Source organism: Stylophora pistillata, chromosome 14 (assembly GCF_964205215.1).
Source record: "Stylophora pistillata chromosome 14, jaStyPist1.2, whole genome shotgun sequence".
Classification (NCBI taxonomy): domain Eukaryota; kingdom Metazoa; phylum Cnidaria; class Anthozoa; order Scleractinia; family Pocilloporidae; genus Stylophora; species Stylophora pistillata.
In genome coordinates, this window is record NC_142532.1 from 8,335,844 (window position 1) to 8,349,103 (window position 13,260).

At 37.6% G+C, this 13,260-nt stretch overlaps 2 protein-coding genes and 1 pseudogene across 2 annotated transcripts in view; 1 reads left to right on the top strand and 2 right to left on the bottom strand.

Annotated features, from left to right (window-relative positions):
- The window catches only part of LOC111333171 (uncharacterized), a 109,641-nt gene that overhangs the window by 52,858 nt on the left and 43,523 nt on the right, over positions 1-13,260 (bottom strand). The window lies entirely within an intron of this gene.
- On the top strand, positions 641-2,331 carry LOC148716377 (alpha-protein kinase vwkA-like; annotated as a pseudogene).
- LOC148716378 (uncharacterized) lies at positions 4,152-6,721 on the bottom strand. The gene is made up of 4 exons (XM_088745624.1): positions 6,656-6,721; positions 5,202-5,265; positions 4,698-4,758; positions 4,152-4,476 (listed from the first exon to the last, which is right to left on the bottom strand). Exons 1-4 carry the CDS (start codon positions 6,692-6,694, stop codon positions 4,152-4,154), a joined length of 489 nt encoding a protein of 162 aa, XP_088601750.1. The 5' UTR covers positions 6,695-6,721.

Consider the following 13,260-nt stretch of genomic DNA (forward strand, 5'->3'; position numbering starts at 1 on the left):
CTAAGCTAGCATGCCAACTGGGAGCTGGTCATTATGTTGGTTTGTGTTAGACCTGCTGAAGTGATATAAATCAATGAATTTTGAATCTATGAAAATCATGTATGTGTACTGCAGTTTGAAATGTACGAAAGCAATCCTTGCAGTAATAAACCCTACTTATCTAGTAGTATAGTACTGTAATGTTGTAGTAATATCAATATTAGTAATATTACCAACCAACATAATGACCAGCTCCCAGTTGGCTTATTTTCACTACTAAAGTTATCTTGATCACACACCAAATTCTCATAGCTGGTTTACAATCAAATATGTAGCAGCTACAGAAGAGAATTAACTATTAGATAGTAAGAATTAGATGTTAATCCAGTAGTATGGTAGCCAAGAACTGCCAATAAAAAAAATCACATTTTTGTGTAATAAACGTTAGTTTGACTGAGAAATAAAACAAAACAAAATAAAACATTAAGTAAAGTTAAATGAAATTTAAAAGCAAAATGACATGAAATTTAAAAATACATTGAATTTTAAAAATAAAACCACTTTACTTTTAAGTTAAACTAAAATGGAAATACCATTCAAAGTGAAATATCAAATCAATTTCAAATGAAATTCAAAGTGCAAATGAAAGTGAATTTTATCGTGGTTGAGCACTGCCAGTACCATCATTCTACGCGCACTTACAAAGCTCTTTGCCTGCGATTCTATTAGCCAATATGGCGGAGTGGAGGCAGTTCGCAAACAAGCAGCATCAAAAAAGAGCTGCTAAGGGGAAACGACCAGCAGGAGAATCTGTAGAGGTGAAAGATGAAATAATTGTGCAGAGGATGAGTTCAGAAGTAACTGGAAAACAGCAAAAGTACGCCAGGATTAGGCCAAGAGAATTCGTCCCATTCGATTTCGATGAAATAACTTTTGACAACATAGCAGAAGCTTGCCAGAAGCACTTTGCTCCCCAGATTGTTAAAGATAGGGTTTGCGACATCTTAGCTGGTGAATGTGGGCCTTCTTGTAAGAAGATGTGCCAAATTCCAGACCACAAAGTATTCTATGTGCGTTTTATAAATGTACTTAAGAGCTTAATGCTGGTGCATTAAAATACAGATACAGAGCTTGGTTTTGGCACTGTTGGTTTCACCCGCCCGAAATGAGGGGTAGAGGGGGGGGGGGGAAGGCAGGGGGCATGACCATTTTTTTAGGAGGAGTGGTGGGATGAATATAAAATGGCATGCCACCTTTGATCATGTTTGAACCATGAAATAAAAAAATAAATTGATGTTTCTAAGTTGCAGCATTTACACATGTACTCTTTTCTAAACCCTTCTGTGGAGATATTGTATGCCACAAGCTGATATTTTACTCATTTACAAATTTCCAAACATTGGTGAGGGAGAAGGTAAAAAATTAATACGCTTGGAATTGTTGCAAGCCATTCGTAATAACCTTATAATTTTGTTCTTTCTCACTTTTGCTAAAGACCAAAAAAACAAGGTGTGATGAAAATCGAAGGAAAAAGGCTGTGTCAGAACCAAGCCCTAAGAAAGTTTGCTCAAGTAAATTGTACCCCAAGAGTTTGTCCATCCAGGATATGCTAAAACTAGGGAAAGTCATCTCCAAGAAAAGTTCCACTGTCATTAGCATCTATAAGTTTGATTTTGAACACATGCAATGGTCCAATGTACCAGTGGAGGCAGAATTCTTGGTAGCTGAGACACCATTCACTTCTGGTGGATTCCAACGAGCTTTCAAGGCCACTGGCATAACAGAGGGACTCAAAGAAGTGACATGGGTCATCAAGAAGTACCTCGGAAATAATTAAAGCAAAACAAGAAACTGAAAAAAGTCACACAAAGAAGTCAGTCTAAATGCATTATTTGGCCCGCAATTTTGCATCACAACTGAAGGAACAAATTGAAAAAGAGCGCCTGGTGGAGTTTGACCCAACATTTGAATATAAAAAGGTATTCATGGGCAAGACAGACAGTGGGGAGTTTGTTTCAATTGAAGAGTACATTGACGGTGATTTTATTAAGTACATATTAAACAATAACGGTAAAGTATGTGAAAAGGGTACAGTTTGTGACAAGGCACAGGCCTTTGTCCATTTTACTCATAAGAAATCTGAGGGTAAGCTTATTGTTCTTGACATTCAGGGTGCTGGGTACACAATATATGACCCAGAAATTGCATCGTTAGATTCAAATGCTAACTGATGATGGTGCATACCAATTCTGTACTGGGAATTTGTCTGAAATAGCCATGAAGAAATTTTTGGAGAAACACCAGTGTAACAAGTATTGCAGACTTTTAGGACTTAAGTTAGTACCATCATAGGTCAAAATAACATTGAAGGATATATGAAGGACAAATATGTACACAAAACAAGAATATATAAAGGATAAGTTATTTTAACTGTTCCTGTTGTTGTCTAACATTGATTTCATTTTTGAAATTACAATCTTGCTTTTTGCACTTATTTACTCTGAGTGTACAGCCAACTCTGATTTTCTCCTTACCTTATGTTATTACCATGTTAAATTATTGACTTTAACCCATTAATAGCCACAGCTTTTGTGAAAAACTGTGTTTTGAAGCTAGTCAAGCAGATTTCGGGTCACTATTGTGGTTTTAAAAGCTCAAACTTACCACAAACCCTTTGACAGCTTGTACACTCGACGGCCTTTCAATCCAAATGCAAAATGGCGGCCTGAAAATCTTGGGCACATGCAGAAAGCAAAATTTTGAGATAGTTTTTGGGTTGAAAAGTAATGCCCCACTTACGACTTTTACTTTTCTCTCTTTCTCCTGCCCTTTTTTTCCCCTTTCCTTGCCTGAAGTTTCTCCTCACTTGCTGGAAATTTAGTAGGCTTCATTTTGGTGTAGAGATTTTTTAGGAAACTACTCATTATTTTCAAACCACATGCTCAGAAAGGTAGGTGGGTAATGGAACAAGATTTTCGTGCAGATTTTCAGGTCAAAGTTACATGGTTTTTTGGCTATTTCTCCAATCTCCTTCACTCAATTGCGCTCATTCTGGTATCGTTTGTAAGATATTTTCAACCTGTTCAAGTACGTGCTCAAAGTCATGCTCCAGGGTTAAAAGTGATGACATCACAAGGCATAGAAAGGGTGTGGGTCCACATGGGCGCTTACGGGCGCACTGGACGTCAATAGGTTAATGTTGCTGATAAGAAAATGAGAGGCTTATTCTGAACAAAAGTTTTCTGACTAATAATTTGAAAAGTTACGATGAATATATGGAGTTCATATATTTTTTGAACTGCGGTTATAGTGACGAATGATGCACGATCGTCACAATAGTGAAAATAGGTCAGTGGTTCAAATCCCGTACAGGCCTGATTTTTATAAGGTCTGATTTTCGCCATTGCATAAATAGCACTCTCTACTGCGAGGATCATGCATCATACGAATTTGAACAGTGTTTCAGTTTTATATTAAATAAGAAATATAACTGGATTTTTGCTTATTTGAAAATGAGAGACATATTTGGAACAAAGGTTTTATAAAAGTAGGTGATATGTTATATATGTTGAAATTGTTAAAGTTGTTGCATTCCATGATAGTTTACAGAAATTTACTAATAAACCACATAGATAACATGTTCCAATTTTTAAATTACACTGAAAGTGTGAAGTTCTATTTTAAAAAATATATGCATCTTTCCATTCATCTGGGTTAACAGTATCATTATCAGGAATGATGTACTCACATTCTTCCCTAAATTCTAGTGTAAGGAAATCATCTGCAATGTTTAATACACCAGATTCAGTTGCCACCTCCTTGAGTTGTTCCTCAGTAACTGGTAAACTTGAGCAAGAAATGTAACATGCATTAACAGGGAGGTTAGAGATCCCTCCAAATTTATACTTTTCCTCTCTGTTAATATCCTCATACTTGGATGTCAAGAGTATTGTTTGTAGGGTTCATTTCCTTTCCCAGAAAAATGCTCCTGAAAGAAAGTCTTTATTTTTTTAGAAGGCAAAATATGTTGACTGATCAGTATTATGTACATTCAGTGTACCATTGAACAACCACCAAAAGGAATTTTGCCTTTGGATCAAGATCTCATATACTTGGTTGTCATGGGATTTCATCAGGGAGCAATAAATCAAAGACTGCAAGTCTTAATAACCCTATTGAATGAATGAATGAATGAATGAATGAATGAATGAATGAATATGAATGAATGAATGAATGAATGAATGAATGAATGAATGAATGAATGAATGAAAGTACTGGATCCACATTGTAAATTCATTTATAAGGCAGAGGATGCTATGGCACATACCACACTCTTCAAGCCCATAATTCTCAGGGAAGTTATAGATGTGGTCTGGTATACCATCTGGAAGTGCAGTGTCTCTCTGTGCTCTGATCCTGCGTGTGTTCCACACTGTTTCTCTGAAAATATCTAACTCCTTCTGTATAAGAGGTACCATGATGAAAGCCAAAAGCAATCTGCCAAAACATTAAATATAATGTTAAAAGCAGTCATGAAAGGATACTTCTGTAGGCAAATACAGTAAATTAAGTCAAGAAGTACATGACATTCCTTTGAATGATATACAGCAGAGGCAAGAGGTACAAAAAGGTTCTGAAGATAACTGATCCAGATCCCAATTGTTGCACATACCTATCAGACTCACTGTGTGTATGAAATACACAGAGCACTTCCATACCTGATTTGAGGTAGAAGGGCCATATATGACTGTTTTATGAGGATCCATATCATTGTGGTGTCTGCAAAGGAAAGTGTGCATTGTGGCCATGGTCCCTGTTTCGGTTCCCTTATCTACTCTCAGCATCGCAGATATGATCTTAGCTTCATATAAATGTTCAAGATACCATCTTCCTATTAATTTGGGATCATGATTGGAAACCCAAACTTTCAACCACAGCAGCTTTCTACTAGCTGTGTCCATGCACCCATACACTGCTTATGGAAATGTTGAATTTTGAGAGCCCATTAGCTTGTCGTGACCATCGAGAGAATGAACCCAATTATAAACCACATGTCGCGAAGTTTCTTTTCCTTCGCTGTCTCTTGGCTCCAACATTACCACGGGCTTCGAGACATTGTGGGTCCAGTTCAGACATCACATTGTAAACCTGGTCTCTGGTAACATTTAGCCCATGCTCCAATCTGATTTTCTTGTGCAAGGTTCTGTATTCTAGCAGCTTACCAGGACCTTTAAGCTCCTCTTCCACCACTTCTTTCATGTCCTGAACTTCGACACTCCTGTCATTCTAGAAGATGTTAAAGTGACGAAGCCTTCTGTCAAGGGAACACATACTCCATGCATATTGTGTAAATTCGCGTCTGAGAAAATCCAGTGCTTCCGATCTTTGCAAGCCTTGCTGGACATATTTAGTTCAAACTTCTTTTAGGTTATCGTCATCGGTCCAGGTAGCCTCATGGTTATCCGCCATATTGGCTAATAGAATCGCAGGCACAGAGCTTTGTAAGTGTGCACAGAATGATGGTACTGGCAGTGCTCAGCCACGGTGAAATTCACTTTCATTTTCACTTTGAATTTCATTTGAAATTGATTTTATATTTCACTTTGAATTGTATTTCCATTTTAGTTTAACTTCAAAGTAAAGTGGTTTTATTTTTAAAATTCAATGTACTTTTAAATTTCATGTCATTTTCCTTTTAAATTTCATTTCATTTTACTCAATGTTTTATTTTGTTTTGTTTTATTACTCAGTCAAACTAACATTTATTACACAAAAATGTGATTTTTTTATTGGCAGTTCTCGGCCACCATACAGTAGCACTTTATCTCAAAAACATTTGACAGAGCAAATGTGTGAGGTCCAGGGAAGTTAAACAATCTTTTAAATAACCCATTCAGATAAATAAACTTCAGATAAATAAACTTCAGATAAATAAACTTCAGATAAATAAACTTCAGATAAATAAAGCGTATTTGAATTGAAACTGACTCAAATAACCTGGTGTAGACATCGACTTCCTTTCTGATCGCAATATGGAACATTCGTGTCAGAGAGGAAACGTGTAGAAATAAATGTGCTGATAAAGCACAGAGGAGTCAACACATTACCACACAATCACGATGCTGTCCATGCTGGGCAGGTACAAAAAGCAGGTCACAGGTCACAGAATGTTGAACTAGTGACATTTTATTGTTCTATTCTTACACGAAAACCGGAACGCATGTATATCATATGTTCATTTCTGACGACCGGAAATGGAACACTATAATGCAACGCCTTTACTCAATCCAGTGTATAACTCTTTAATTGTGACCTGTTAATTGTGACCTGTGACCTGCTTTTTGTACCTGCTAATGCAAGATGTTAAACATAATCCAAATGTTTATTCTGAATTGCGCCGTTTTGAAAATTCGCATTGGTGATGTTATCAATAAACAAAAAATAAACCACAAGCATGTAACGGCAATCATTAACTCACGAGATTTAATTTAATCAACTCTCTACAGAAGCTATTTCGATGACGATCAAGATACTCTACGATCTCTCAACATTTCAAGGTTCGAATAATTATCCATCGAATGTCTCGAAACTGTCATATATGTTGAGTAAAAATGACTCAGTATCAACTATTAAAGTTAAAATCCGCAACTGGTGTGAGCGTAAAACTGTAGCTTACCTGAGAAAGATGTAAAAATTCTAACCAACAAGTCTGCATGAAGACATCACAGGCAACGCAGCTAGCCAACGCTAGCCAACGCTTAAATTTGGTGGTTAGATCCAGTTTCCTCACGGTGCGCTCCGGTAAAGATTTCACACTGGGCTGGACTCTAAAATTGTTTTTAAAGGTTCAAACAGAAGAAAAGAAAGAGGTCAATTGATTGGTGAAGGAACCAAGTGTTCATAGACCATCTCAAACGTAGTTGTTAAAATGATCTTGAGAAATAAAACTAATGATATTATCAAACATTCTTTCGCTGGTGGTAAAGGTTCCAAGCTAATCTTCGTTCAGTTCGAATAAGTAAGGCCACACAATTAAATTAATTTTTATATGCTGTTGTCCAAGGATTATACAACGTCAACGGTAGCAAAGTAGGGTTCCCGATTCCTTTTTAAACACAATTTTTTTAAAAAATCACACGTAACGGATATGAAAGGAAAAATTTCGAGTATTTCTTCGTTTCAGTTCAAAGCTTGCGCGAAATTTTGAGGTTTTCTCGAGCTGAAAGAAAAACTCACAGGTCGCCTATATGTTATAGGAGGCAAATCACACCTCACGCTGGTTCTGAAATTCACTCTCTACATATCAAAAGAATATAAATTCATGATATCTAACACATGTCCATTTTGGCTGAAATCACGCGTCACTTATGATTCTTCGCTTGCCTGCACGTCTCTTACGTCGTGGCGTCTTAAAAATTTACCCTACAAGTTAGTTTAGTTCGATGTTTTCAATCCGTGTCAATCTCAAGCAGGTTTAGCCATCCATGTTGCGTAATGTTTTATTTTCACCTCGTTCATATCTGTCAGCTCTGTAGAGCATTTCCCTCTACTTTAGGGAAATTCTCTGCACCGCGAGATGGACTCACAAAAGCGTGACGTACTTCCGTACGTAACGTAACCGTGTGGCTGATGATGTTAAGGCGAAGTCCCTGTGAGAGCCGTTTAAAGATCGCTGTAAATGACCTGAAGGCCTCCACCCGATCAGATTGGAGGTCGAGTTCTTTCCATCCCGGCTTTTATTTAGGTCAAGTCAGTCAACAGAGTATTCGAGACGTGTGGTTAGCGGGGAGCCCTCTCTATTTGCCCTTCAGGGGTGGGCTGAACCTCGCCACTCGTAATGTTACTAAAATAGACATATGCTGCTGATTCTAATTCTAAAGATGGCTGGTTCACTTTACAAAGCAGCAAAGCATTCAGAGTTAAATCCGTGGTAAGTACGATCTTTCATCATTAATTCAAATGAGAAATTATCAATTTTACAACACATATTTCAACGCCTTTATAATTAGAGCTGCCCTTACAAAGTAAATTTAGTTATGAATTGATTGATATAAGAAATATTATGAATTGCCAGGGAGGAACATGGCTCTTCATAAATTAACTTTATTACTTTATTTTATATCACAAGGATAAGGTATATTTTGCGGAGTAGGAATTATGCTTGAGTAGCCCTGAGTTTCGATTCCCCTCTCCATTGATGTTACCAGCAACAGCTAAACTTCTGCAAAAATATTATCTTACTTCATTTAGAGTATCATTCATTCTCCATAAATAAAGAGCTGGGTTGATTATAGAAGACAAAAATAAAAACACTACCGTCACTCTAAACGCGGAATATGTTTCTGAGGTCCTGTGGCCAACACCAAAATATATCGCAGTCGCTACAGGGCAACTGTAATAAGCAGGTATCGTAGTACAAGTCCATGATATTTGAATCAAGTGCTGAAAGTGTTTTGACACAGCTATATTTGTACTATTGGCTTTTTTAACCGTTTCTGCTGCAAGTTTAGTTCCCCCGTCTTGCATCAAGAAAAAATTCGGAACGCTCGCTTAAAATGATGGTCAATTCGACAAGTTTTCTGCAAGATGTTGCAATAGGAGTTACTTAATTATGACTGGTCTTTGTAAATACAGTCCAACCTGTATTAATTCGCACCGTATTAAGCGGTCTCCTATATTAGCGTAATTGGTTATATCAACTGCTAAGTTGAAATAGTCAATTGGCCACCGTAACGAATAAAAAGGCTGACGTTTCGAGCGTTAACCCTTCGTCAGAGCGAAGGACGAAGGGCTAACGCTCGAAACGTCAGCTTTTTTATTCGTTACGGTGGCCAATTTACTATTTCAACTTAGTTGATACAACCAACTACCTTGTTACCCCCACCGACGCAGCACCACAGTTTCTTTAGAAACTTTCAGCCTTTATTCCTATATTAGCGGTCAGCTGTCAAATTCCTCGTTTTCTTCCCCTTAATTTCTGCACTAGCTTCTAATACTCATCTTTACTAAGCGGTCGTGATCACCTTTTGCTAAGTTCCGATGGCCTGTTTATTTCCCCCCCCCCCCCCCCCCTCTATTGTACGGTGTCAGTTAGAGCGGAAACACTCAAATAAATCTAACGACAAACTTTTAAGTCTAATCCATCTCCCGAAATCAATGCTGATAGTATTTCTGAGCGAGTTTTTATTCATTCAAATGTAAAGCAAAATGGCGCTTTATATGGTTTTTCACAATACCCCCTTATTGAGGACCACTTAATACAGTACAGGTTCAACTGCAGATAGTTTTTTCTCATGCCCCTTATAGCACGGGAAGTTATTCTTCTTCCCACGAGATAACTTCTCAGACACCAATCTAATAGTAATTTATTTCTGTCATGTAGCTTCTGACGCTTGAGAGAAGACATTGCTTGTTATTTATCCTTTTCCCTGAAGAGTGCTAGAATTATATTATGTCCGATGAGCAGAATTGAAAAAACAGTTACATTTTATTAACATCCGGCTTTACGCATCAGAAGAGGAGAAATTGACTTCTACAAGGTAAATAAAACTAACTCTTTGCCTCCTCACGGACAGGAACTGGCGGACTTGAATTGGAAAACTTGATGTTTCTTTGAAAGGCTTTTGAAAACTGAATTTCATTTCATCATGCTCAGATATGAAAGTAATGGTAGAATCCAACATTTGCTTATTTTAAAGTACACATTACTACTTCCAGGCTTCTTTGCACTAAATCACCAGTTCGAACAAATATTGAGAAATAAATTGATTGTCCCCTGGGCGGTGGAAGAATCTGTCGATTGCTAATTTCCTTCATAACTACAGAGTATCTTTGAAAAGGACTGGGATACAGCTATTGGTTAATTAAAGCCCACTTCATATTCTCCTTCTCACCTGGATAAATTAGTTTCAGAGGTGTATCACGTTTTCTCGAGTACTAAGAACGAGGTAAGGTAATTTCCGTCCAGTGAACTTTGCAAAATACCATCTTACATGTCACGAAAGGGATACGAAGCGCTCTTTATCATTTGCTTTATGAGGGCAACGATTGACGTCACAAACTTGTTAACTGAAGAAATCAATTTTCCCCTTGATCCTCCGCATTCTCATGGTTTGATTGTCTCTGAATAAAAGCGTTACAGTTAGTGATCTGGCAGCATTTAGGAGTGTTCGAAAAGAACTCTCTGAGAACTTAAATGATATTGAAAACAAAAATATATTTAGTTGGTTTCAGTATCTTCTGCTTTAGTTTCATATGTTTGACGAAAAGTTTCTTTTCCTTTGAATTGCGAAAAAACGTTCGAGCAGAAGGCCAGTGCCATGAACAATACCACTGACAATTTGAGTTCAATCAGCCTTAAGCCGGGATTTCAAACGTAAAGGAGCAATAATCTATTCGTACTTAGGTCATCCTTTGATTCAACTTCAAGGGACGGATTCTTTAAATGTGTCTTAGTCAGCCAATTTTCCACACACTGTATTTGAATATGAACCTCACTGCTACGGGGCGGACTGATTCCTCCAAATTCTTGGGTAGCACGTCTGATAAAATTCTTCAGCCCCTTATGATAATTTCTACCGAAAAAGAAGCATACGCATGGATTTAAGAGCGCAACTGTAATGAGCCAAAACTTGTGCAACAGCTCCAAGGAGACTGAAGATACAAGAAACAGGAGAAATGGGTGTATGGAAATAAGGAGTTGCTCTTTTGTTCCCATGATTAGAAATTGTCTAGAGAACTTAACCAATTATAACTGTCTTAGTTTGGTCATCATTACCTCTTTCGACCTCTTCTTGTTACTCAAATGCCGCGAGTCTCTGGAATTGTGTGCGATATTGTCTTGTTATCTTTTGCGTTGTGGAAAACGACGTCCAAAACTTATTTGTATGAGTAATTTTTAAAATGGCTTGACATATATCATTTAAGTCTCAACTCACATTTACTGTCACTCCCTTTTCAATAAATTTTTCAGGAAGGTTTACCACTACATAAGGTTCTTCAATTATTTGCTTCGTGGGCCAATCAGTTCACTTGAAGTTGACGTATGAAAGCTTTACAGAGGTTTAACAATTGTTCGTGAAGTTTTATCCTTTGATAGAGGTTGATTTCATATGAATTCAATTACACAGAGTTTAGGCAGAAAGCAGCTATGTACGTTGAGATCATTTTTTTTTTCATGTTTTTTTTTGTCTTGAAAGATGTAAAAAATATTTCATGTTCAGTATACTTCAAATCTTTGTTTAACGTAGACTTGACTCAGGCCGATGTCATGAAAAGCATAACTGGTAACTATGCTTCGCTTAGCATTTAGCCGTGTTTATCAAACATCAGTTGATACTTCAAGTGCAACTTCATACAACAGATATAATAATTGTGCCTAATAATTGCAGTAAACCTACTTCCGAGCCACTGTATTTAAATACGAATGTGAATTGTACGTTGCAATCTGATTGGCTTTGAGTTCTGGGGCGGCACCTGTGACAAGATTTTTAAGTCCTTGACAATAATTTCCACTGAAAAAGAAGCATATGACAGGATTTATTGCACAGATGAAAATGGTCAAAGAAAATGCAATGGAGTAGAAAATTCTTAATTAACATGAAGATAAAGCAAAATTTTGGAAATTGATAAGCAGTCAGGAAATTTTTGTATGGCAGCCAGCAAAGTGTGAAGGTTGACACGATATATAGCAAGGACCAACTTGAGCAAGTCTTTCTCCCTCTAGAGTCGCTGTTTTTCTGTGTTAACAGATCGTATTCCTGGTATGCTCAGTGATTCAATCTCAAGATACATAGTGCTATAGAGCCGGCATGCATGGCAACCAAAATAAGAGCCACATAAAATAGGGTACTGAAAACTGACGTCATACACATCCTATAGGCTTCATTCACAAGAATCGCACAGGTTTACTTTCCAGTGAAGTTTTAAAAAAGTTTTGGCTCCAAAACAAATGGGGCGATCCCAGCCATTGCAATGATCCAAGAGACTAAAATAAGAAAACAGCTGGGTTCTAAACTGATGAGAGGTGATCGAAGAGGAAATAACACCGCTCCAAAACGATCCACTGCTATCAGAACCATACTTTGAATAGACATCCCCTCCCCCCCCCCCCCCGAGACAGCAGGCAAGAAAAAAAGCAGCTTACACAAGGCCTGACCAAAAGAACCACTGATCAACCAGGATTTCGCAAACAATTTGCTTACATTGTGAGGGAATCGGAAAATGGGAACAGCAGATCAGACGTGGCCATGTTTACGATGAACAAGTTGATCGACTTCCTCATACGTTTTCATGGTTTTTTAAACCGATAAGCGTGTTGCCAACCAGCGAAACAACAAATAACAGGCAGTAAGCAAACATTTGAACGAAGACTTCAGCGTTAGTTATGAGACAGTTCTGTGGCTGTTGTACGATATAGTTACCATTCGTAGTATTAAATAGAACAAGCAATTTATGAGTGTGTCCATATGGAAACCTATTAGGTTTGAAAATTTAACTAAGTGCTGCCGGTGGATGCTAAAACACAAATGTAAACATCTTTTCCGAAAAGCAAACACAGAGTGACCACACCAAGCTTTGCTGATTAGCTTTTCGATCACACATTGACAGAATTGACAAAGCCGAACATACATTCTCTCGCGAATTTTTGAGGTAATTTAAAGCTCGGAAATATATTTTCCAATGGTAAGATATACATGTACTCTTCGCTTGAAAAAAGCTCTAATAGGTTGCTTGGGAGACAGTAAGGCTTCGCCTAATATTCTCTTTGTTCTTGAAATCATTATTGCTTCCTTCATGAAAATCTTTTCAACAATAAGAGCTGTACTCTAACAGAAGGCGAGAGGCTTTTACCTAGCTACTAAGAAAACAGAAGAAAATTAATGAGTGGAACAACAAAAGATAAAAGAAACCCTCCTATAATTTTATTTTTTTCAAATTGCATTCTGCTACTACTTTTCAAGACCTTTGAAAAAGAGCTGAAAGAGTAGTGTGATCGTCCGGGTGAGTGTAGTCCTGAGAAGGACTGTTTTCGGAGGTGGTGACTGACGTTTCGACAACCTGTGCGGAAGTCATCGTCAGAGTCAAGTGAGTCATTAGTTGTCGTCGGTAGAATGTTCTTATTTCAGTTCGTGTAAAATTATTGGTCAGTTTTGCCGTGATGTTCTTGGCTGTAAGACTCAAGTGGCGTAAGTCGGTCGTGATTGATCTGTTTCGATCCGTCGGTAAAGTTAGGTCGCTCTGTTCGGTTCGTTTGTAGCTGTTAGTAAACCAGCTTTCCAA

Excerpts from the sequence above, each read along its gene's own strand:
- LOC148716378 (XM_088745624.1), bottom strand. The coding sequence starts at position 6,694 with ATGCAGACTTGTTGGTTAGAATTTTTACATCTTTCTCAG. Across the intron at positions 5,266-6,655 it reads AATTTTTACATCTTTCTCAG|AATGACAGGAGTGTCGAAGT; the intron begins GTAAGCTACAGT and ends AACATCTTCTAG. Across the intron at positions 4,477-4,697 it reads GCCCTTCTACCTCAAATCAG|ATTGCTTTTGGCTTTCATCA; the intron begins GTATGGAAGTGC and ends ATGTTTTGGCAG.